Genomic DNA, 22105 nt, shown 5'->3' on the forward strand with positions numbered 1-22105 from the left:
TAAAGTTTTTAACGCTTCAGATGTAAAGTTATTCACTGTCAAAGTGGCGCCAAAATGAATGGCAGTCAATGGAATGCTAACAACGGGTGAGTGCTTGTACCATTAAAATGGCGCCATAGGGGCTACGCTTTGTGGACTCTTGCTTACCCCCTTAGAGCTGAACGTGTTTAGTCTTTCTGACTTCTAAACTTCACCATCAGCCAAACAATGTGTTCCGTACACAATATGCCTTTAAATCATCAAAAAGCGTTTTACAAAACATCATCATGTTGAGTCGATTCTTAACCAATCAGTTGTTAGATCAGCTGACAGGCCGGCGTTTCCTAGCATGCTCTGGATCCGCCTTGGTTGTGCAGTCGGTGAAAAGCAACTGCATTGCCAAACCTGCGGCTGCCTTGCTCTTATTAGATTATCGTTGCCCACGTGTGCATGACAGCAACAGGCGGCGATCACCGGTGATTGATTCTGCGCAGACCTGGCTCATCACGAACAAGCCTACTAACTCAAGCTGTGCTTTTTCAGTTATCCTGGATTTCTTCATTCTACTTTTGTCACCAGCCCCCTGGTTGAGACATCAGTGTAGAGAACACTTTTGTGTCATTTTGGAAAGCAAAGGTCAGTTGCTGGTTAGTTTGGAGGGCTTGTTATCTAAAGCAATAACAGTTTACAGGTCAGGTTAAATAGTCCTAGTACTACATTTAAAGATCAAATCAAAATATGTATTGCATATGGATTTCTCTCATAAGGAGGACAGACCGAGATGAGTATCTTTCCTTCTCTATGTTTGAAGAACTAACAGTGGAGCGTTGTTCCTTTTTTGTTTAGTCAACCTTCTTTGCTGGAGAAAACGTAAGTGAAAATGACACCATTTTCAGAGAATTTGCAATTCCTCTGAGCTGAAAACAACCCCGGCCAGCAAAGCATGTCATTTTATCTCTCAGTAGGTGAGAAGACACCCTCAAGAGCAAACAGGGCTTGATTTTGATTTTGTGTTTGCGTGGACATGCATGTGTTTGAGTGAGTGTGCCTCAGGAGGTGTGCAGCAAAAAAAAAAAAAACTCAGCAGCACACCACACTAGATAAAATTAGTACTTTTTTTCTTTCTCTGTTGATAATAGAGCCTGGATAAGTTCCTGTTCATTCTCAGCAGAAGGTAGCGTACGTACTGTACTTATGCTACTCTGAACTTGTGTACTGTAAATAACCGCATGCGTGTGTGCCTTACGTTTTCCTGTAGATCATCATTAATCCTCTGTGATTATAAGAGAGGCATTGGATGCGTGTTTTCTCTTTAAATGTAAATGCTGACTTACATTGCTAATTATCAACATCTTGGTGCTTCAGCTCATGCAGCCTGCCAAGCTATAAGAGACATAGATGGGTACGTATTTCCATTTACACGTTCAGTGTGTCCAAGGACTGTTTTGCTTACACTCTGCTAAAACAATGGCCACCTCTGAACGTGGTCTGAGCGATCGGATCTCAACGCGTCCTAAAGTGGTCCTGGGTGCGTTTACACCTGAATTCAAAGCTGTCCACTTTTGATCGGATCACCCAGGACGCATGTTAATACCCGGTCTGAACAGAGCCAGTTAAAAAGCAGTTCAAATGTGTAATTGGTATAATGCTAATTGCATCCGTCCTTTCTCAGGTGCAGAGTCGGACAGAGAACAAAGCACTCACAGAAAAGGTACTGTGCACACACACAAACACAGACACACTCCTACGTGTAGAGATGCATTAATGAACATCCATATTTTTGCCTCTGGTTATAGTGTAATGTTCAATTTAATGGTCTAATGTTCCTTAATGACTGCTTTATGTGCATGGGCTTATTGTGCATCTATCAACCTGAAGCACATCTAATCAGACAATTAGCCCTCATCTTTGGCTAATTTCCATGTAAGTATTCATCACCATAACTGCCCATCTAATAGAAACACAAATGGATTGTCTCTTCTTTATCCCATGGAAAGACACACACACACACAAACACACACACACACACACACCCCTCTGTCTTGTTATCTGTCTAGGTCTCTGTCTGGATGAAGGGATTAAAGCTTGACATCAAACCACGTAAAATACAACTGATTATAGACACACTGATGCTGTACAGTTAAACCCAGGAATGCAGACTTTAGTTACTGTTTGCATGTAAGCTTGAAAAGATTTCTTCTGTATACTCATAAAAAATTCACCCAGTGCAAACATGCATCAGATAGCAGGTATCGTTATGTTTTTTATCCCTTAAGATCAGTTGGATCGCATTTTGTCACTCGTGTTTTTTTTTCTACTTCAATTTCTGTTTTGCCTATACCTGTGTTCTTGTCCACTAAGAGATTAATGATTAGTATTTACAGCTGCGATTTTGTGTGCACTGATGCCATAGATCAAACCTTAATAGGCTAATACTTCAAATTAGGACGAATCTAAATTTGTGTTTGCACTAAGGTTATTACAGTTTTGCATTTTTCATTAGTTTTTGATTTATTTCGTTTTTGACTTTTTGTTTTCAATTCAGTTTAGTTTTAATCAGTTTTTTAAGCGGGTTTGCTAGTTTATTTTTTATTTTTTTATTTCCGATAACGACAGTGTTTTTCCCACCTAGTTTTTGTCCATTTTTGTTAACGATTATAACCTTGGTTTGCACAAAGATGACAGTGGTCTCAATATCATCTGTTGCTGCTTTTGCACCAAATTAAGAGAACAATTTCTGCCGGCTAAGAAAGAACAATTGTCTTGGTTTGAGTTGTTCAGGTACACACACAGAACTACCAAATCCACTGGTCCCTTTCCCTTTGATGAACAACTTCATACAGTATCCGTCTATGTACACATCTATGTACACCATCTGTACTAGTTTATATTGAAATCCTCTGCCTAAGTCACTTCATCACTTCATTTAATTGTCAAGGCTGGGATCTAAAAAAAAAAATAGGTACGCGAGCTACTGCTAGACAGATTTCAATTTTGAAACCGTAATTATTAGGAGTTTCCTCACGCTACGTCCCAAGCTCCAAAACTCCAAAACACAATTTTTTCTACATAATGAAAATAGTTGTACAAAAAGGATTATCTCAACCTTTATTTTTAAAATCTCAGAAATCATCGAGGAGCTCTCATTTTATGCACCATGACCATTGCTTTTCTTTGCATTAGTGGCTTTATTATGTGCATAGTAATTGCCTATCATTTAATGTGATGAATCACTATCACATTTTTATAAATATAATTTTATTATATATTGTACCTAGGCAGATATATACAAATAAAAACAGTAACTAGCATGCAACCTCTAATAGTTCGAGAGGCAAGACAAAATACAACAGAACTTATGATTGTAAGACATAATGAAATATGTGCAGCAAGTTAGTGCAGCTTTTATTTTCTACAAGCCAGATTTTTAAACAAGTTTTAAAATTGATATTTGTGGGATGATCCCTTATTGTGGGGGGCAGGCTATTCCATTATTTATTTTCCTTCACCGACAAAACAGTTATAATCTAATAGAGTCAAATATATCTGTTATTTAGAAGAAAAAAATATTTGCCGTCTCAAAGTGGTTTGTTTTTAAGTAAGTGAAACTCTTTTTCTGTAGAGTTGTGACATGATTGCTCTAGATAAGATAAGATAAGATACATTTATCTTGGGCATTCGAGAGAAACAAATGGCGACACATCATGCATACACACACACATGGCAACCAACACAACTACCGGTACTACTGTACATTTTGAATCATCAGATCCAACAGTCCATTATTTGAAGGGACAAACTGGTTTGCGTGTGTAACTTTGCTATACCACGGCTTAGTTTTGCTGCAGGCTCTGAGATTTCTTATGTCTGTGGTGTGATCTTAAATACATGAGGTCAGATAACACATCCTACATCAGATAACACATCCTACTGCAGCGGTGTGTCTGCAAATATATTCATAGATTTGTTTCTAACAGAAGAGAATTTAGAAATAAACGAATGAGGGAAGCTATGAGGGGATAAAACATCTTTGTCCTATTGGAAAAGTTGGACAGCGTCGATTGTAACGGAGAGACAAAGGGGAATTGCAGAATAGAGTGAGATGGCGAAAGACAGGAAGCAAAACAAAGAAAGTGAGATGGGGACTGCTTAATATTTTGACACTGTTATTTTTTTAATGCTAACCTTTCCAGCGATTAAACAGTCATGGTCTAGAACCTACTAAGCTAATGAACATCATGTGGACAAGCATGCAGAATAAGCCAGTTTTTTCTGTCAGAAGTGATAAGATTGAGTTTAGCTGTTATTAGCAGAATGAAAGCCTCTATGTCAACAGACATAGCTATTGTAACAGGTGCAATTGTTGAGAAGAACAATGACTGGATGACAGGAATAGAAGCATACATAGGTGAACATCAATACACAAGAGAAACATGCAAACACAGAGACCCTAAGGAGTGAGCGAGGACCAAGAAAGGCAACGAAAGAAGCAGCATAAGCAGAGTGGAGACGGGAGGTGAGAGTGACAGCAGTGGAAGCCTTTGATCTCAGGTTTCTAATCAATGGGGATTATGGTCCGTGCGCCTGTGTCAGTCCTGATTACGGCTGCAGCATCAGCAGACAGTGGTGCATCCGGAAGAGTAGCAGAAAAACAGCTCCTGATTCTAAAGAGAGGTGCATAGCCCTGTCTAGGTGCATCTGATCAACTGTTTGACAATACTCAGAAATCCAATGTGCAGATGGATTTAGCATTTAGAAAACAGTGTGAACAAAACCCCAGCGTGTAAATCTTCGTAGCCCCCAAATATAGTCTGCAGAGACTGAACTGTCAAACATAGTCATCCAAAGTGCTACATCCTGACTGTAACATGCAAGCAGTGTGGGAGTGTGTCTCCACTGTAGGGAGTCAACATTGTGGATACGTGACACAGGATATCATATGAAACGCAACGATACAGAAGATTTTAAACTGCGACGCAAGGACAGACAGACCCTGGAGAAGTACTTTGAAATCTTTGAATGTGAATTCTTTTTAACTTCCAGTGACGGCAGATGAAGTTCAGCGTGTACACCGAGGGAGTAAAGATGTCAGGAATTTACTGACGTTTGCCGTGACAGCTTTTGGAACATGATGAATTAAGCATCTTGTCCTCGCAGTTTTTTCTCCCTTTTTTTGTCATTTCACACAGCGTTGTAAAGCACCAAACACACTGTTTTGGTTTTGTGTTGTTAGGGTGTGACTAGGCAATATACGGTTAGCAGATTAAATCCAAAGTCAGTATCACAGTAATTTCATGAATTTACCCAAATATACTGTATAGAAAATATATAAAAATGGTTAAAAGGTTTTATTTCTAAATAATCGTGTTTCCGTGGCAATTACAAGTCCATGGGAGGAGCCAGATGATTGATCACTTTTAAACTAAACTAGCATCAGCCAGACACACAACGCTGTCCAAGGTCAGGAGATTTAAATCTGAAGACTTTTTTGTTTCTTGAGTCTAAAGATAATTTTGGGGCATCTTAAGTCTTTATTATATAGGACAGCTAACGATATGAAAGGGGAGAGAGAGAAAGGGAAAATGACATGCAGCAAAGGGCCACAGGTCGGAGTTGAACCTGCGGCCGCTGAATGACAAACTGAGCCTTTGTACATGGGGATGTTCTACCAGGTGAGCTATCCAGGCACCCTGAGTCTTTGAGTTTTTTTTTTTAGATTTTACATTTAGATGTATTGTCCCAGAGAGATATTTCTTTCCACAGCCAGTACACATAGCAACACACAGCAACATATGAATATATAAATAGCCAAATACTATAGCCACATTCTCATGAACACATTCATCATCCCAGCTTGTAGTACTCTATAAGATGTTTGGGGAAAAAAAATGATTGAGTGCATCTAGAGTTTTGCTGCAGCTAACAGGAGCTGGTCTTGGATTCCTTAGATTGCAGCATCAGAATATTATGTTGTCAAAGGTTTGAAATTCTTGGTGAAAATGTAGCTAAGAGATCTCTTGGAATTGTATAATTTCTTTTGCGGCCATGGTGATGCTTAGAATGTAATAATTGTAAAAATGTATTACCACACTACCAATAGACTTCCCTAGTTCCAGTAATTTGATGCCAAAGAAATGTCTAATTAACACATTGAAACACAAACTGCCCTTTAAAACATTATGTTTTTCTTCTTCTATTTATAGCTGTTGGAGCCCTTACTGCAGAGATTCTGTTTCTACTTTTACTTTTGGTTAAGACAATGCTGCTGACACCAGTCAGAGCAGTCTGTCTCTGTGACAGGCTCTCTGCTAATGAACTGGACCTTTGTATCTCCTCCTCACTAGGCTATTCCTGGAACTGATAGCAGCACAATCTGATGTCCTGGTACAGAAATGTAGCCGAGATAACCCATTCAATCTGACCTTACTTCCCTCTCTACTGGAAGCTTTGACCCATTGTTCACGCGATCAATACTCTGTGTCTTAACTGGCTGACCCCACCTCTCTAAAACCCGAACCTTCCTTTAAATTATCATTGTCATGCCTGCGTGGGGGGGTTTCTTTACTGTGATTATGTCCAGGTGCAATACATTATATCTGTAATGGAAGTATAGCTTTTATATAAACAACTAACTTATCTTTTCTAAGTAGTATTGCTAAAAAGATAATGCCTAATAGGTCACTCAATACTACAAGAGGCAGCATAAAAACCATAGAGCTTTCCAAGCCCTGCTTTGTTTCTTTATTTGCTTATTTGTTCTGTCTTGAATTAGAATGTATATAATCAATACTATAAATCAGCAGTCTTTAATGTTTCATAGGCCAAGGACCCCTTAGCTGAAAGAGCGACGGAGTAAGGACCCCCTGCTACTGTTCCTATATTATACAAAATGAAGTTGCATGCCGGATCGATGGAAATGAAGGAATATTAATATACTATTGATATATCATGGATTAATGTTAAACATACAGTATGTGTGGGAGCCACAGTGACTCATTAATCTTAACTGTATGGCTACCATAGTGGCTACTTTACCCGTAGTAGGCTTATCTTCAATGTGTTTCTTTTTACAAAAAAGCTAATTTATATTTGATATAATATGCTGGAAATATTTTATTTAATTATTCAAAAAATTCATTTTCAAACAATTATTTTTTAACATGATTTGGCAGCCCCCCTGCTTTAACTCTGATGATGCCCTAGTGGTCACGGGCCCTCTGTTGAATATCTCTGCTGTAATACACAGGGCAGGACAACCAGATTCCGAGTACACTGCAGTTCAAGAAATCAGTCCTCAGAGTAAGCTTTAGAAGAGTTTGGCTAGATCTCATCAGACAGGTTGTTCCAAGAGTCTGCCGGGGCTCTAATGGAGAAAGTTTGAGAATCCGTAGTTGTTGTCTAGACTGTGAAATGACCAGAGCAGCGTAAGCTGTGCTTGGACTCATAAGGGCTTAAAAGCTCAGATACAGTGAGGCCTCGCCCAAGACGTGTCTTAAAGGTAATGGATCCAATTTCTAGATGAGTCCTTTTTTGCGCTGGTTGCCAATAAAGCCATGTTAGAGCTAGTCTTCTACAAGAAACAGCTTTTTGACAAAATCGGGTTAAATCCACCTTTAACAATTGATGAGTTCTATCCTCTTCTATATTTTTGAGGGTGAAAGGGTGGGAATGTAGTAAATCCAACAGTTTCTTTAAACAAGAATGAAATCTTTCCCACAGATTTGGCCTGAAGCCCCCTACCCTGGGACAATGATCCTTAAGGGACTTGACCAATCTGTGGTACATTTCATGACTGAAACTCTTCATGTCTCTGCAATGAATAAAGTCTGACCACAAGCTCTCTTTAGCTCCATCAGTAATGAGAGGCTCACTAATCTGTCTCAAGAGTTTGCAGTTTTGGAAAGTACAAAATACATTTACTCACATTACTGTATTGAGTAGTTGTTTATTTTGTATTTTGAAGTCATTTATAAAATAGGTATTTTAAGATGTACTCAATTATGTTTTGAGTCAAGTTTTGTATTTTGCTACAGTACAAATCCCATCCGTTACTGAGTAAAAAAAAAAAAAAAAACTTCTAACGAAAACCGAAAGAAAGAAAAACAATCATTCTTTTTTTTGTGCAAACATATGCAGCTTCTTCTTTTCTGGTTACAAGTTGCAATTAATAAGAAGGAGAAGAAGAACTGCAATGTGTCGGACCCATGGATGTGTCGTTGAGCCGCGAACTGAACGGGAGACGTTAGCATGGAGGTGAATGAGCTGTTATCCCTAAAACATGTCAGCTACTGGGAAAGAAAGAAGGGTTGATTCGGAGTGCCGAGTTTTTAACCAAACATGCACTTCTAAGTATTTCTTTACTGAAGTCAAAGGTAAAGCCGAGTGCTTAGTTTGGGGAGAACAGATGGCTGTGTTAAAGGAATTATAATTTGAATCACCACTACAATACTAAACACGCGGAGAAATACAACAACTCGACTGATGCAGAGCGGGCACAAACATCTGAAGCTTTCAGCTAGCTCAGCTGCAAAAGCAACAAGGTGTCCAGAGAGACCAGCTTTGTGATATCCTAAACAATCACCAAAAACAGGAAGCCTTTTTCAGAAGGGGAGTTTATCAAAGAGTGTTTGGCGGACTCTGCTGCACTAATATGTCCAGAGAAAAAAAGAGCCATTTGAGAACGTGCTGCCTGCCATAAAATTAATATTGAGCAGAATCGAGTTTAGCCTATTGATCCGGCCCTCAACAACAGTCCCTGTTGCTCATGTGGCCCCTTCGGAAAATTATTTTCCCACCCCGTTGCCGTAGGACAACGTATGTAAGAGACTGGATAAATTAATTCACATATAACTAATTAGCTCATACGGGCTAGTTAGGTATGTAGAAGCTAGTTTCTAGTCTGGGCTGTGAACATTAGGGTCTAACCCATTTATGAGCTCTCAACACGTGATTTGGCCTTGATTTGCATTATAACTGTTGTTAATGTTTGTGAAGAGAAGAAGGATGGCCCTCAGAACTAACTATGCATGGTGCTTTCACTTTAAATTAGTGGTTTGAAAACATTTTATGGGATAGTCTGAAGTAAAATTGCACACTTTACTATTTTTCTATGGGTCTTAAATGTCACGTATGGCATGTGTTATGTTGTGATTACATGTTTATACATTGTGTATACATTTGTATCTATGTTTATACATTTGTATAGATTTTTCTTTAATTACAACTGAACTGGATTTATGACTCCTTGTCCTATTTTCACTACATGGGATCAATAGTTTATGTTTTACCAATGCGACTCAACCTGACCTCAGTCAATAATGGAGGCCTAGAATCTTGATTTGAGGCTTTTTTTTGTTGTTATTCCTTTACTTTTCACTAAAGGAACACATTTCACGCAAACAAAAAAATTCTTTGGAAATGTACTGAAAAACTTCATTGGCCAGCCTGTTTTAACATGTGTAAAACATTACTATTTCTTTTCATTACAGTAAGTTATTTATGTTTTCACCGATTCAGGGAAAAGACAACATTTAGAAACGGTGACAGTGTCACCACAAACACAAGCCCTTAGTAATGCCTGTCAATAAGACGTAATGCCGCGCAGGCTTGAAAGTAACCACCTTTTTGTGGTTCTCTACCATTGAGCTGTTTATTTGTTAATTGAATACGATCCCGACTGAGCGCAGGGAGCACTTCTTCCCTCGCTGTCGTGGCATTGAACAGACAGCAGCTACAGAAGAATGTGTCAATCCTTTTGATCCTCCGTAGTTGCTTTATCGTCTCCGCACAGCTTATGGTATTGGATTGTAGCTGCTTTCTGTGTGTCATTTCAACCCACCTTTAAATCATAGAAGAGAGAGAAAACAGGGACAGGTGGGAGGACCCCCCCCCCCCACACACACACACACACACACCTATTTACGTTAGATGAACGTTGAAGGAGAACGCTATGTCATGTCTGTACCACGAGAAATGGAAGCCTTTGAAATGAGAAGATAAAAAGAGAAAAATGGCTTACTAGAAAGGGAGGGAGACCAACAGACAACAACAGCTCATGAAGTGAAAGACAGGTGGTCTTTGAAGTTTTTAGTCCATTTTTTGTTTTAGGTCATACCTGAGCAAAAAGATTGGGGAAGAGAATTAAGGGAAGGGATTGGGATGTGGAGGATTACAAGTCCATGTCAAACTCAGGCACTGAGAGGCCGTTTGATGTGTGTTAAGCAGGTACAATATGGAGGAGAGACAAATTGGAAAATAGAGCTGCTTTCTAAAAAACGTGTCCATGTGTTTTGTTCCTAATACACACAGGATATCAGAAATATCAAAGAGTAACACAAAAAGTACACAGTTGGAAATAGAATTTAGACAAAAAAAACACACTGGAGGTTCTTGCTTGAATTTAATGCCTGAAAAGCAACTTTTGATTTAGTTTGTAAGCACGGTCATAGTTTTTTTGTTTTTTGCTTTATTCTATCTGTCCATTCTAAAATGACCAGCGGGCCGCTCTGAAATGGAAAATGAGTTTTCTAAAAACCATGTATTGTGTCAGGACTGAATAGAAGATAGTGGGTATTCAGCCGCGGCAGACAGTTGGAGAGAAAAGAAAACCCATTCAATTCTTCCAAACTCAAAAGGATGTAAGCATTTTCCTTCACTCCCTAAATTTTTAACTGTGCTCTCACGCTCTTTCATCTGTCCGTCCATTCTCTCTTTCTAGCTCGCTTTCTCTCTCTCTCCTGTGACCTTTTTCTAAATCTCGCTCATCCTTTTACTGTCTCTCCCACTTTTGACTCAGGGCTTTTTTTCTTTTACTGTCTGTCTAAATGCTTCCTTTGTTCTGTTCTTTTTAATCTCTTTTGTTCTAAATGTGTAATGAGACCAATAATCTTTCCTGCTGAGGCCGAACCAGAGATGGAGAGACCGCACAAGTCGAGTCCAAGACACGTCTGAGTCAAGGGAGAACATTTGAGTCCATTTGACACCATTCAGTTAGTGTTCCTCTGTGAGTTTTTGAGTGTTATCTACAACATTCCCTTTGGATTTAATCATGCAGGATCAGAATATCAACAGTAGTGTACTCTTCTAGAGAATGCTTCTAGAGCAGTGCAGAGTGAAACGCAGTCTGGTTCTGTTTGCTTGCACACAAATGCTGGTGACACTGACTATACAGTACAGTTCAAAATGACAGTATATGACAAACTCCCTATAAGGGTTTCACTTGTCATTTTGCACATGGGAGGAGGCCTCAGGGAAGACCCAGGACTAGGTGGAGAGATTATATCTCCAACCTGGCCTGGGACCGCCTCGGGATCCTCCAGTCGGGCCTGGTTAACGTGGCTTGGGAGAGGGAAGTTTGGGGTCCCCTGCTGGAGCTGCTGCCCTGCAACACGATGCCAGTTAAGCGGATGAAGATGGATGGATCTTGCACATATTTAACACTGGGGCAGCAGAGGGTAGATATGTCATATGCTCATCTCATACTTCTATCTTTCAATACAAAACTCTAAGCAGGCTTTCCCTTCGCCATGTGGCCCATCTCTGCTGTATTGGCCTCTGCCTTAACTGCCAGAAGTGTTGGTCAAGGATTAGTTTAACCTCACCTCAAGTGAATTCAGGGACACTGGCCATGGTAAAAACTCAGAAGTTGGGTTCTTCAGTGTGTTTTAAAGGTTTTAGCAGAACAATAGAGTTCTTTAGCACAGCGCTATATCCACCTGTGGCTACACAGCAATAGGAATGTTTGCATCGTTACTTAATGTATGATTGCTCTAAAACAAAAGATAAAATCACTTTAAGGATTTCATCATGCATCTTTTAGTGTGAACAACTGTGAATATGAAATAGATAATTTATGTAGAAAATCAAAAATGAGCTGATCATAATACTTATTATTGTAATAATTATTATAACTATTTATGTAGCACCTTTAAAAACAAAGTTTACAAAGTGCTTTGACAGACAAGACAGAACGTGGGTCATGCCAATTGAAAAGCCTCAGACGATGTATTGAGGATGAACTACTGTACGTATATAAGCCCCCCCCCCCCCCTCCCCCAGTAGTCAATACATTATAAGGGTAACTGGGAATTAGTTATTAATATAGACTTTCCAGGAGTAACAGATAAGATACTTTCAGGAGATTGAATACTGTCGAGCACGTCTTCACCGCTACTGCTGTTATCTCAGCGCTTCCTGTGAACATTTGTTTACATCTTCCTTCATAAATCGGTCTTCCTGCGAAGCGCGGACAAGGCAGTCATTTGTGGCCTGAGGTTGTATTATTTGCTGTAGAATGGAATCCATTTCATGGTCCCATCTTTGCTCTGAAACAGCCCTGAGAAAGAGGAAAAGACGTGTGCAGCCCTCCGGGTTGCGGGAGCAGCCCATGAACAGAGCCCAATGGGCCCGAAAGACAAGGCAATTTGGCCAGAGTAATGGGAATAATGAGAAAAGTATCTTAATGTTGCCACAATCCAATTTACAAGGTGGAGAGAAAAGGAGTGACAGGGAAAGCTTAAAGGGAAGCAGGGATGGAAAAGGGATAAAGGAACGGGAGAGACAGAGTGAGCGATCACCCACGCAAGAAGGCTTGCTATTGGTTTGATGTTCATGTCGAGGTGGCTGCACATTAACCTGTGCAAATGGAGGTTATGGCTTTACTTCCATAGGGCGAGCAAGGAGGGGACAACAAGGTCTGCTGCCAAAAAAAGAGAGCGAGAGAGAGAGAGAGAGAGAGAGCGCAATGAACCCACACACTAAAAACTCCTGGGTTTTTTCTTCAACCCAGTTTCAGGGTTGTTTGTGTTGTGTTAAAATTATGGGTTATTTCTTCAGCAAGTAACCATTTTCTGGGCTATAGGGCTTTATTTTTTGACCTAATTCCTGTGTAGTTTGTTTTTGGGTTATTTTTCAAAGAGTAACCCAAGTTCTGGCGTATAGGGTTGGCTTTCTCTCTCTCTCTCTCTCTCTCTCTAATGTATTTTTTGTCAGAGGGGTGTATTTTATGGAGTTATTATATTATGTCAACATAGTTTACAATATGAACAATCACACTTGTGTGTTGTGTACATTATGATAGAACAGTGTCACCATTTGTAAGAGAAATAAAGTGACACACCTGCTAAACATGGAGGAACTAAGACATAGAAGACATAGGTTCATATTTTACATCCTTGTCCCTACAACATACACATCAGTCTGCCAGAAATTCAGAAAAAGAGGGAGAAGAAACCTCCTTCCCTCTTTACCCCTTGAGAAGCCCCCCCCCCATTTTTCCTTTCTAATATTGTTACAGTGTGACCTGAAATACAAAAAAAGGAAAATAAATAGTTCCAAGTGTGTTTTTGTTTTACATAGATTTTAATTAATAATAAAGTAAATTAAAAATAAAGTGTGGAAGATAATATAAAACAAAGTTTTATTTTCTGAAATAAAGCTTACTGACATAACAACCCAAGTTAGGTTATTTTTCACCCTCCTTTGTTAAAAAGGAAGCAACTAATTTCTGGGCAGCATGGTGGCCCAATGGTTAGCACAGCAAGAGGTTTCTGGGTTTGAATCCAGGATAGGGATTGTGTTATTTTAACCAAATATTTGGGTCAGGTATTTAACCCAGTAGTTGGGGTATACTAACTACAATTTTGGGTTATTTTAACCCAACATTTGAGGTCAAGTCTTTAACCCAGAAGTTGGGTCAAAAAGAATAACCCAATTTTCTGGCTTGAAATAACCCAGAAATGAGTTGGTCCCTTTTAACCTAGGAGTTTTTATTATGTAGCATAGAGACATTTCTGTAAGTCCATCTCTATAGTCTGTGGCTTTTAGTTTGAGAATTGGCCATAAATGTGTGATTATACAGCACATCTCAGAACAGATTTACCATGCAGTGTTGAAAAAAATGACTTTTAGGGATAAAGATAATCCTCGGAGAAAGAGAGAGAGAAAATGAGAACGCTGTCAGAGAGATAAAAGGAGATGGCGAAAATGACAACTGCAGATAATGAAAAATGAGAGCCAGAAATAAGAGAAGACGGACCAGCTGATATCAAAGGTCATCTTCTCAAAGAGGTGAATGGAATTATGGATGAGAGAAAGTGTGAGTACGGCAAAAAACAAAAGTCCACTTGACCACTCTCCTGTCTCCTGACTTCACCTTAAGACACAGCAGTGTGACGCTGCACAGCTGGGCCAAGACTTCAGCGAATGGATGTTTCCTGTCCCTCTGGTAGCAGTTCAGGCCTGAGACCGACATCCGGCCCGCAGCATCTTGAGCCAGAAGCAGCACTTAGTGCCTTCCTTTGCACTGACTGCTCATGATCGCAGTGTCTCTCTGAGCGACGGTGTGTATCAGCATCAGGGGAATACTATCACAGCTGGATTACACAAGGCAATTGTTTCATTAAACGTTTTCACTGTCCTCCTCGCGATCGTGAAGGGATACTTACAGTAAGTTGCTTCCAAGGCTGACTTATCTGTTCTCACTGAGCCCCCTGAGGGCCGCAGAGCGGAAAGAGACCACATACACCGATTGAGACTTATGTCTTCAGGGCAGACAGCAAGCAGTTGTTCGGAGGCAACAGCCTATAAAAAAAGCGTGTGACCATGGAAAGAGATCTACTGTACAAGCACAGTGAGAGTTAATGAAGCTTTGCAGTGCATATCCCTTAATAATATATGATAATACCACAATCCAAGAGGGATGTTAATCTCCTGTGGGTCCCTAACCGCTAAAACACATAGATACACACACCTACACACACATTTATTCAGAGAGAGACTGTGACCAGGGGCTGCTTCTCATTTCACGATGCAGCTGGTTTGATGGGAGAGGCTTGTTTAGCAGGCTGCTCTTTTGCTTCAGCTTTCTGTTCTCTGTGTCTTGAACCCTTTTGTCAGTTTTCCTGTTTTATTCATTATTATCCGTGTAATCATTACATCTTTTTTTTCTCTAACGCTTTATCTAGTCAATCTTCTAAAGGCTAAACTTCCCAAAGTCTTTTACTCTTTGCATTAGATATGGTCTTTATATAGATAACATGATTTATAATATATATATCTCACGGTTAAAAATAGTCATAACCCATCTTGAATTTTGCCATGACCTCAGCCTCGCTGAAGAACTGCAAGAACAATACGCTCTGACAAGTCATGGCTCCTTTTATTTGTTTTTGGTGAGAGAATCGTGGATTTGAGAGGGAGTGGTGCTCATAGCAGCTGTTTATACTGTTGTGATAATAACAAGCTGTCATCCTACAGAGTCATAAATGACAACTCTTCACAGCTCCATGGAACACTAAGAACAGTCTTGTGTAATTGTGTTTCTGTGGCCCCTTTTTGCCTTAAAAATCAATGAACATTTTACATGACTTAAACTTTTTCCCCAGAAAACAATATTTAAAACCCAAGAAAAACTAATCCATGAGCTACATCACTGCACTGGTTGACATGCTCTTTCATTGTGATGAAAATGGAAAGTATATTTTGAGTTGATCCCACATACCATGAATACTAAATGTGTATTTGTCTGTGGCTGAAAATAATACCCAACAGATATATTATTAATTCTTACTATTTATAAAAAATAGCATTTGTTAAAACTAAACTGCTGTTTCACAGATGAAATGATAATTAAAGTATGTTTTTTTTTTGACCAATTGTTAAGATTTACGTCTTCAGCAGTAACCACTGGGCTCAGGGCTACTGAGAAGTTAGCAGTGAGGGATGGACACGTTGCTGCCAGCTGTTTCAATTCACCAAACATTCAATAGCAAATAAAATATTAGATGGAATTAAACCATGATAACTTATTATGCCTTAAGTCTTAAAACCTGCAGAAACTCCTGCACCTGACCCTTATCACCCACACTTTATGGTGACAGTAACAACACTGTCAGACTGGTAAATACTAGTTAGAATAACAAAAATTGTCTGTTTTCTACTGTGTGAGGGACGTACAGTCAGTGGCTCCTTTATAAAGTAATCTTGCTCGTTAATTCAAACTGCCAGCTCCTCTAAACGGTGAATAATGTGACTGCAGCTCAATATATAAAGTATGCAGACAGGGTCAAGAGGTCCAGTTGCTGCTTGACTGAAAATTAAAATCAGCAAGATGTGTGATGTAAGCAGAGTAGCTTTTCCTGCCAGAGTACAGTGTATGGACTTCACAGCAGATAAAGCAATTAAAAAAAATGTGGCAGCTTTCTCTGGAAAACAGCAAGGAAGGAGAGACAAGTGATGAAATGAGAGCTCTGAGTCATGATTTGAAACACGGCAGTGACGTAAGTTGTCTGACCGTATTCTAGATATTGACACAAGAGGGTGAATGTGTGGATGAAAAAAGAAAGAAATAATGGTCATACAGCAATCTGACTGATAGATTCAGCATGGATTAAAATCCCTAATGATCATGCCCAGCAAATTGTTAAATGTATGCCTCAAAGAATCTTTTTTTTTATTTATTGGAGAAAAAAAGGTGTCCTGTCCACCACTATGTAGGTATACCTAATACAGTGTTTACAGAGTGTATATATAGGTCAAGTAGGCCAATATATAATCCATAAAAAAGGATAAGTAAGCCTTTATAGCAGGATCTGTTTATATGTATGAGTACTGCTAGATAAAGCCACAAAGTGCATTAAACCCTTTGCTTTTGACTTGTAGTCTGCAAGCACATATCTTAGAAATCCCTGAAGGGAAATTTACATCACACTGCCTGACTGTTATGGACACCCTTGCTACTCTCTACTCTTGCCTTTGCTACTGTAACACTTCGGTGCAGTAAATGCAGTAAAGGTCCATGTAAAACTATTGGGTACTGTACACCTAGTACTGTACAATGAGTTCTAGTCTGAAGACTACACTGCACAGTTTATCGCCAACATCTTATTAGCCTGGACAGAGGACATGTCGATGGAGCGGGGCAAAACAATATCCTTCCTCTTTTGATATTTGAGGTTAGTTATGCTGCTATCCTTCTGGAGCAGTGGGCAGACCGTGAGTGACACTTGCTCTTTCTCAGGGGATTTGAGCCCATAGAAAATCTATCTCGGGGCACTAGCTAGCTACTTGATTAAAATCAAAACAAAGCTAGCTGCAGATTCAGACTGCATGTACACTAGGGTGTCTATTCTCATAAACAGATATTTCAACCTCGGTTTCAAAAATAACATTGTGCACACTTGTCAGTTTTCAGAAAAGTGTTTGGTATGTATGTCATAATTGCTAATGCTAAGACGAAGCTCAAGCCCACGTTAGCCAATCAGAATCCCCAAAATAGCAACAACAGCAACGCATCACTTGTTCTCTTCTTTTCCTGCCTAAACCTCCGTTTTGTCTCAGTTTACTTGCAAACGTGCAAACGAAGAATTCCAGTTTTTCAAAAGACTCGTTTTCAGAGGTGAATTCTCCGTTTGCTTGTAAACTAAGGGCACAAAGGAAGGGAAATGTCTCAGTTTTTCAAAATAACCATGTACGTGTAGCAGGGCCTCAGTTTTCTGTACAAGTCCAGCAATAAAATACAGGAGCAAGGCCAGAAAAGTATAGTTTTGTTGTTAGGTAATCACAAGTGAGTGACAGTAGAATTGCTTCATAAATCCAACAGAAATAGTTTGTGGTACCATATGTTGTATTTGGTTCTGTTTTTCTAAAGTTCAGTAGACTATGACACACTGAAAAGCAATAGCCATTTAAATGTCAAAATCAAAGATGAAATTAAAGAAATGCAAGATGTATGTTTTCCTTTAATATTAAACTCAATCTTGATATTTTTGTCCTATAATATGTGTCCATTTTCTCATTCTGTATCAAATACATTACCGGAGGAATACTGTGTGTTTGTGTGTATGAGTGTTCATTTGTACCTTTGGGGGCTGTTTGTGAAAGATGAGACACTAATGTACAGTAATGGTACTGGTCTGTAAATGTTTATTTTTTTCATTTCTAATGGCTCTGAACATTAGAAAAAAAGGGAAGCAAGCTCAGTAGTTTTATTATTACCTTTCAAATAGCTGATGTTCCCCACAAGATGTGCCTTTCAATATCTGCCGTCGACTTTGTTCACCCAGGATATGTAGAGTGTCAGAAAAAAGAGATATAATTATAAACTCAACATTACAACACCTCTTTACAATATTATATGGACAAATTTATTATTTAGACATTGTTAATATAACCATGATTCGTTTTTTTGTTTCTCTGTTTAAAACCAGTTGTTTGTTATTTAGTACTTGCTCTTTTATGTAATATCTAGCAGCACATATACAGTATGCATCCACAGTAAGTGATAAAAAGACTATTTGAAGCAACCACATGAAAAGAAGATTGGATTAGTGTCTCGGTGTTATTACACTGTGCATTTTTTAAATTTCAAGTCTTATTTCACATTGACTCATCGTCCGTAAACCACATTGTGGATGAAAGAATAAGGTAGATTAAAAGATTCAAGACAAAAAAAGGATATCAAAAGCTCACCTCAGAGAGAAATGTAATCTAACAAAGATGGAAAAGTAAAACAGACGAGATCAAAGTGATTATTTTGTTTTCAGACTTTTAAGTATGCTGGCTTTTTTGAGTCATTTTACAGTTGGGCTATTTTGCAGAGTAGCTTTTTTTGTATGAGCTGAAAGTGTTACTTTTTTTCCTTTTGTAATGCTGCATAACTTTTCTGATGGTTTCTTATTGTAATTGGAACAGGCCATTTCCTTTCAGCCTCACAGCGTTTGAACTCATCCAGTTTGTCTTAAGAAAATCACCAGCTGATGCATGACAGCGTTGTCTTAGAGCATTTTACTCATTTAAGCCATTGACTTTGTTTTTCTACACATAGAATATTTAGCTGTGAATAAGCAAGGCCACGTGCACTCTCACTTTTCCCGTGCAGTTAAATTACTTCACCAAGATTTTTTTTGTACTTACACGATCACAAAGTGTCTCTAGATTAAGAGGCTGCATGCCTGCCTGCTTACAGATCTAATTAACATCAAGGCAGATGGACTGTTATTAAAATGAAAGGCTGAAAACCGTTGATACATGAGATGAGTGTGATTTTGTGCATGTCTTTGTCTATTTCTAAATGTGTATTAGTGGATGCGACTGTGAATGTGAAAACAGTACTGTGGATTTGAAAACATATGTATCAGTGCACCTGGTTTTGTGCTGGCTAATGTGTTTGTGTGCGTGTGTTCTCTCTACTGGAAGGGAAAAGAAGTGAGTAAATTAAGCCAGTTGCAAGGGCCTGAAGCATGTTGATTCTCTTCACTCTGAATGAATGGGTTCTATCCTTAATTGAGCCTCCATGATAAAACTCTTCTTGTTTTGCGATGAAATGCTTGTGGGCGTTAGCCTGCTCCATGACCCACTGACTAAAGGACAACCCTGTGACTTTGAAACTCTTTCCAACTTTGATCACTGCCAGTGTAAAACTATGAATAGGGTTGTGTTAACGTACTGTATGGGTCTTTATTTGGTAGGCATTTGAAAGCCGAATGCCTTAAAGCAAGACACTTGCATGCATCACAAGACCTTATATCTATTTGTTTATAGTGGGATTAAAAGGTTTCACTCAAAGGACACTTAGATCTCATAATACATCTATTTTCCACCTGTTTCTTTGGCATAGAAAAGAGGTTTAACAAGCTGGTATAAGCTAATATAATATAGAGCCGGTCTCACATATTGGTTGCCCGTTTTGATTTATAGCAGATTTATTTATTATTATTATTATGTAAATGTTTGTATTTATTTATTAATACATGGAAAATGCCAACGAAACAACCATAAAAACACACATGGAAAATCAGACTATAGGAAAGTCATGACATAATATATATATATAACGTATATGCCAGTCAATAATTGCAGTACAGAAATGCCCAACACATGTTACAGCAATATAGTTGAAAAAATAAACTCACTGCAAATTTGCCTTTGGTAGCAGATCTGGAGCTTTGGGTTGTATCACACAATCTTCATCTGCAATTGGACTTAATTTTAATATCGTCCGTGTTGGATTCATGTTTAATATATTTAGAAACAGCGACACTAATACATAGTCTTTCCCGCAGAGAGCACTGACAAATTACCTGATCAGTACATGTTGCTCAGAGTTCTTTAGTTACCAGGTTGGGAAGGCTTTAAGGGTCTTCTGAATTAATAATTTGCAAGATGTATCCTGGAAGAACATAATGAAAATAATGTTAGTGATTATTCATTATTGAGAAAATAAAGACAGTGTTCTTTTGGTACACTTCTAGTTAATTAAGTCCAATTAACTTGCTAACGTAACCTAGAGCGGTGGTTCCGGGGACCACCAGGGGTCCTTGAGGGGGTTCCAGGGAGTCCTCAACAAAAAGGGGTATCATCATTTTCACTCGAATTACATCCATAAGTAACACAATGACATAATATACAACCATTCTGGTTATGGGTTTAATACACTTTCTGTAATAAAACTAAAAGCAAAAATCTTATTAAGTGGGTGTCCGGGGTTTAACTTTTTTCAGTTTAAGAGTCTTTGAAGTGGAAATCAGCAGGAACCACTTACCTTGATTGACTTTAGCAAAGCTGGTCACCTTAACATACAAAATGTTATTGGCCTCAAATATTCAGGATTGGTGGACTAGTCCTAGGACTAGGACTGTATAAAACACAAAAGTATGGCGACAGTGATCCTGAGATGTTATAGAAAACGAGTGAAACATCAATTTAGTGCCATTCGTCATCATCATGCGTTTGAACCGTGCATGTGAGCCCTCTACTGAAGTCAGCTGACGGGATGCTGTTTTAGCTAATGGCTGTGAACAAGATGGTTCCAGTTGGCTTTGTCCATCTCGCTCCTTCATTATCAGCATGCTTCTCATTTGTTTGGTGAGTTCACCGGTTAAACGGCTTGTGTCGTGTCAAACACTCTCCACCCAAAGCAGCATGCTTTCAATCTCTTTAGTATAGCGAGTCTAATTTAGTATAGAGCAGGCAGCATTGGTAGTGAGTCGATTCTGTCAAGGCCAAAGTCTTTGTTAAAAGCATTAGCAGCACAGTCTGCTGCAGATTGTAACGTATGACCTGCTATCTTTTCCCCTATGGGTCTTTTATGCAATACTAGACGCATCAACATTCTTTATGTGAGTGTTTCTGTTCACCACACGCATACAAAACCTCACACACATGCACACGCACACAGAGGTGGTTCCACTTTGTCATAAAACGAAGGATGTGCTCAGATCTTGAAAGTGAAGTCTGAGTCTGCATCAATTCAAAACATCAAACCGTGTTAAATCTTCAATGAGACAAACTTGAAAGATTTGCATGTCTCATACACACTTGGATTCTTTCTGTTTCTCATTTATTTGCAAATACACTGATGTTTCAACATTTCCTCCCTAAATGGTCAAAAAAAGGCAGAACCAGTTAGATGTGATAAGAAGACTTCCATCTGGCTCACACTAAAGGAGCCAACTGAGAGCAGTAGCCTGCTTCACCAGCATGAGATGCATTGTTGTGATAAAAGAGACTCTTGAATACAGCAATATATTTATAGTATTTTGCCCAAGCATACACAGGTAGGAATATGATAAACTCAAGGGAGTTGTGCTTAAATGTACTGCTAGGAAACTTTAACGCACACACATAGATAGATAGATAGATAGATAGATAGATAGATACGTTATTCATCCTGAAGGAAATATTAGGCATCCAGTAGCAAGACAACCATAACACAGCTAACACATATATCCCCTATAATTGCTTTACAGTCTTGTCCTTATACTTTCTAGATACCAGCTGTCCCCACGCTCGCGAGATAGAATATCCGCGGGTTGAGAAAGACGGTTGATCATTCTGATAGTGGCAGAACTCAATAAATTCAAATAGCGACATTAACGGCAAATTTCAGCTCTGCAACGGTTCATCTGTGCTGATATGTGACAGTCAGCTTGAAGGATCCACATCAGTTTTTCCTCTGTGCGGATCTTATTTCAGTGAGTCCTTGTTCTCACTTCCCCACTCAAGGGAGAGGGGATTACAGCGACATCACTCAAACCATTTCTCTACTGAAATCCATATATCAACTCTCTCCCTGAGCAATATTTCTCTATTACTCCCAAGTGGAAAGATCTAATATTTGGTATTGCAC

The 22105-nt window shown here is 39.0% G+C and overlaps 1 protein-coding gene across 4 annotated transcripts in view; it reads left to right on the plus strand.

Annotated features, from left to right (window-relative positions):
• The window catches only part of tnr (tenascin R (restrictin, janusin)), a 185759-nt gene that overhangs the window by 86137 nt on the left and 77517 nt on the right, over positions 1-22105 (plus strand). For all 4 annotated transcript variants that reach the window (XM_034887208.1, XM_034887210.1, XM_034887211.1 and 1 more), the window contains exons 5-6: positions 1652-1690; positions 1829-1902. In XM_034887208.1, coding sequence (XP_034743099.1) covers positions 1901-1902 — 2 coding nt within the window. In that variant the 5' untranslated portion in view covers positions 1652-1690; positions 1829-1900. The remainder of the gene's footprint in view (positions 1-1651; positions 1691-1828; positions 1903-22105) is intronic.

This window comes from Etheostoma cragini, chromosome 12 (genome assembly GCF_013103735.1).
Source record: "Etheostoma cragini isolate CJK2018 chromosome 12, CSU_Ecrag_1.0, whole genome shotgun sequence".
Taxonomy (NCBI): Eukaryota; Metazoa; Chordata; class Actinopteri; order Perciformes; family Percidae; genus Etheostoma; species Etheostoma cragini.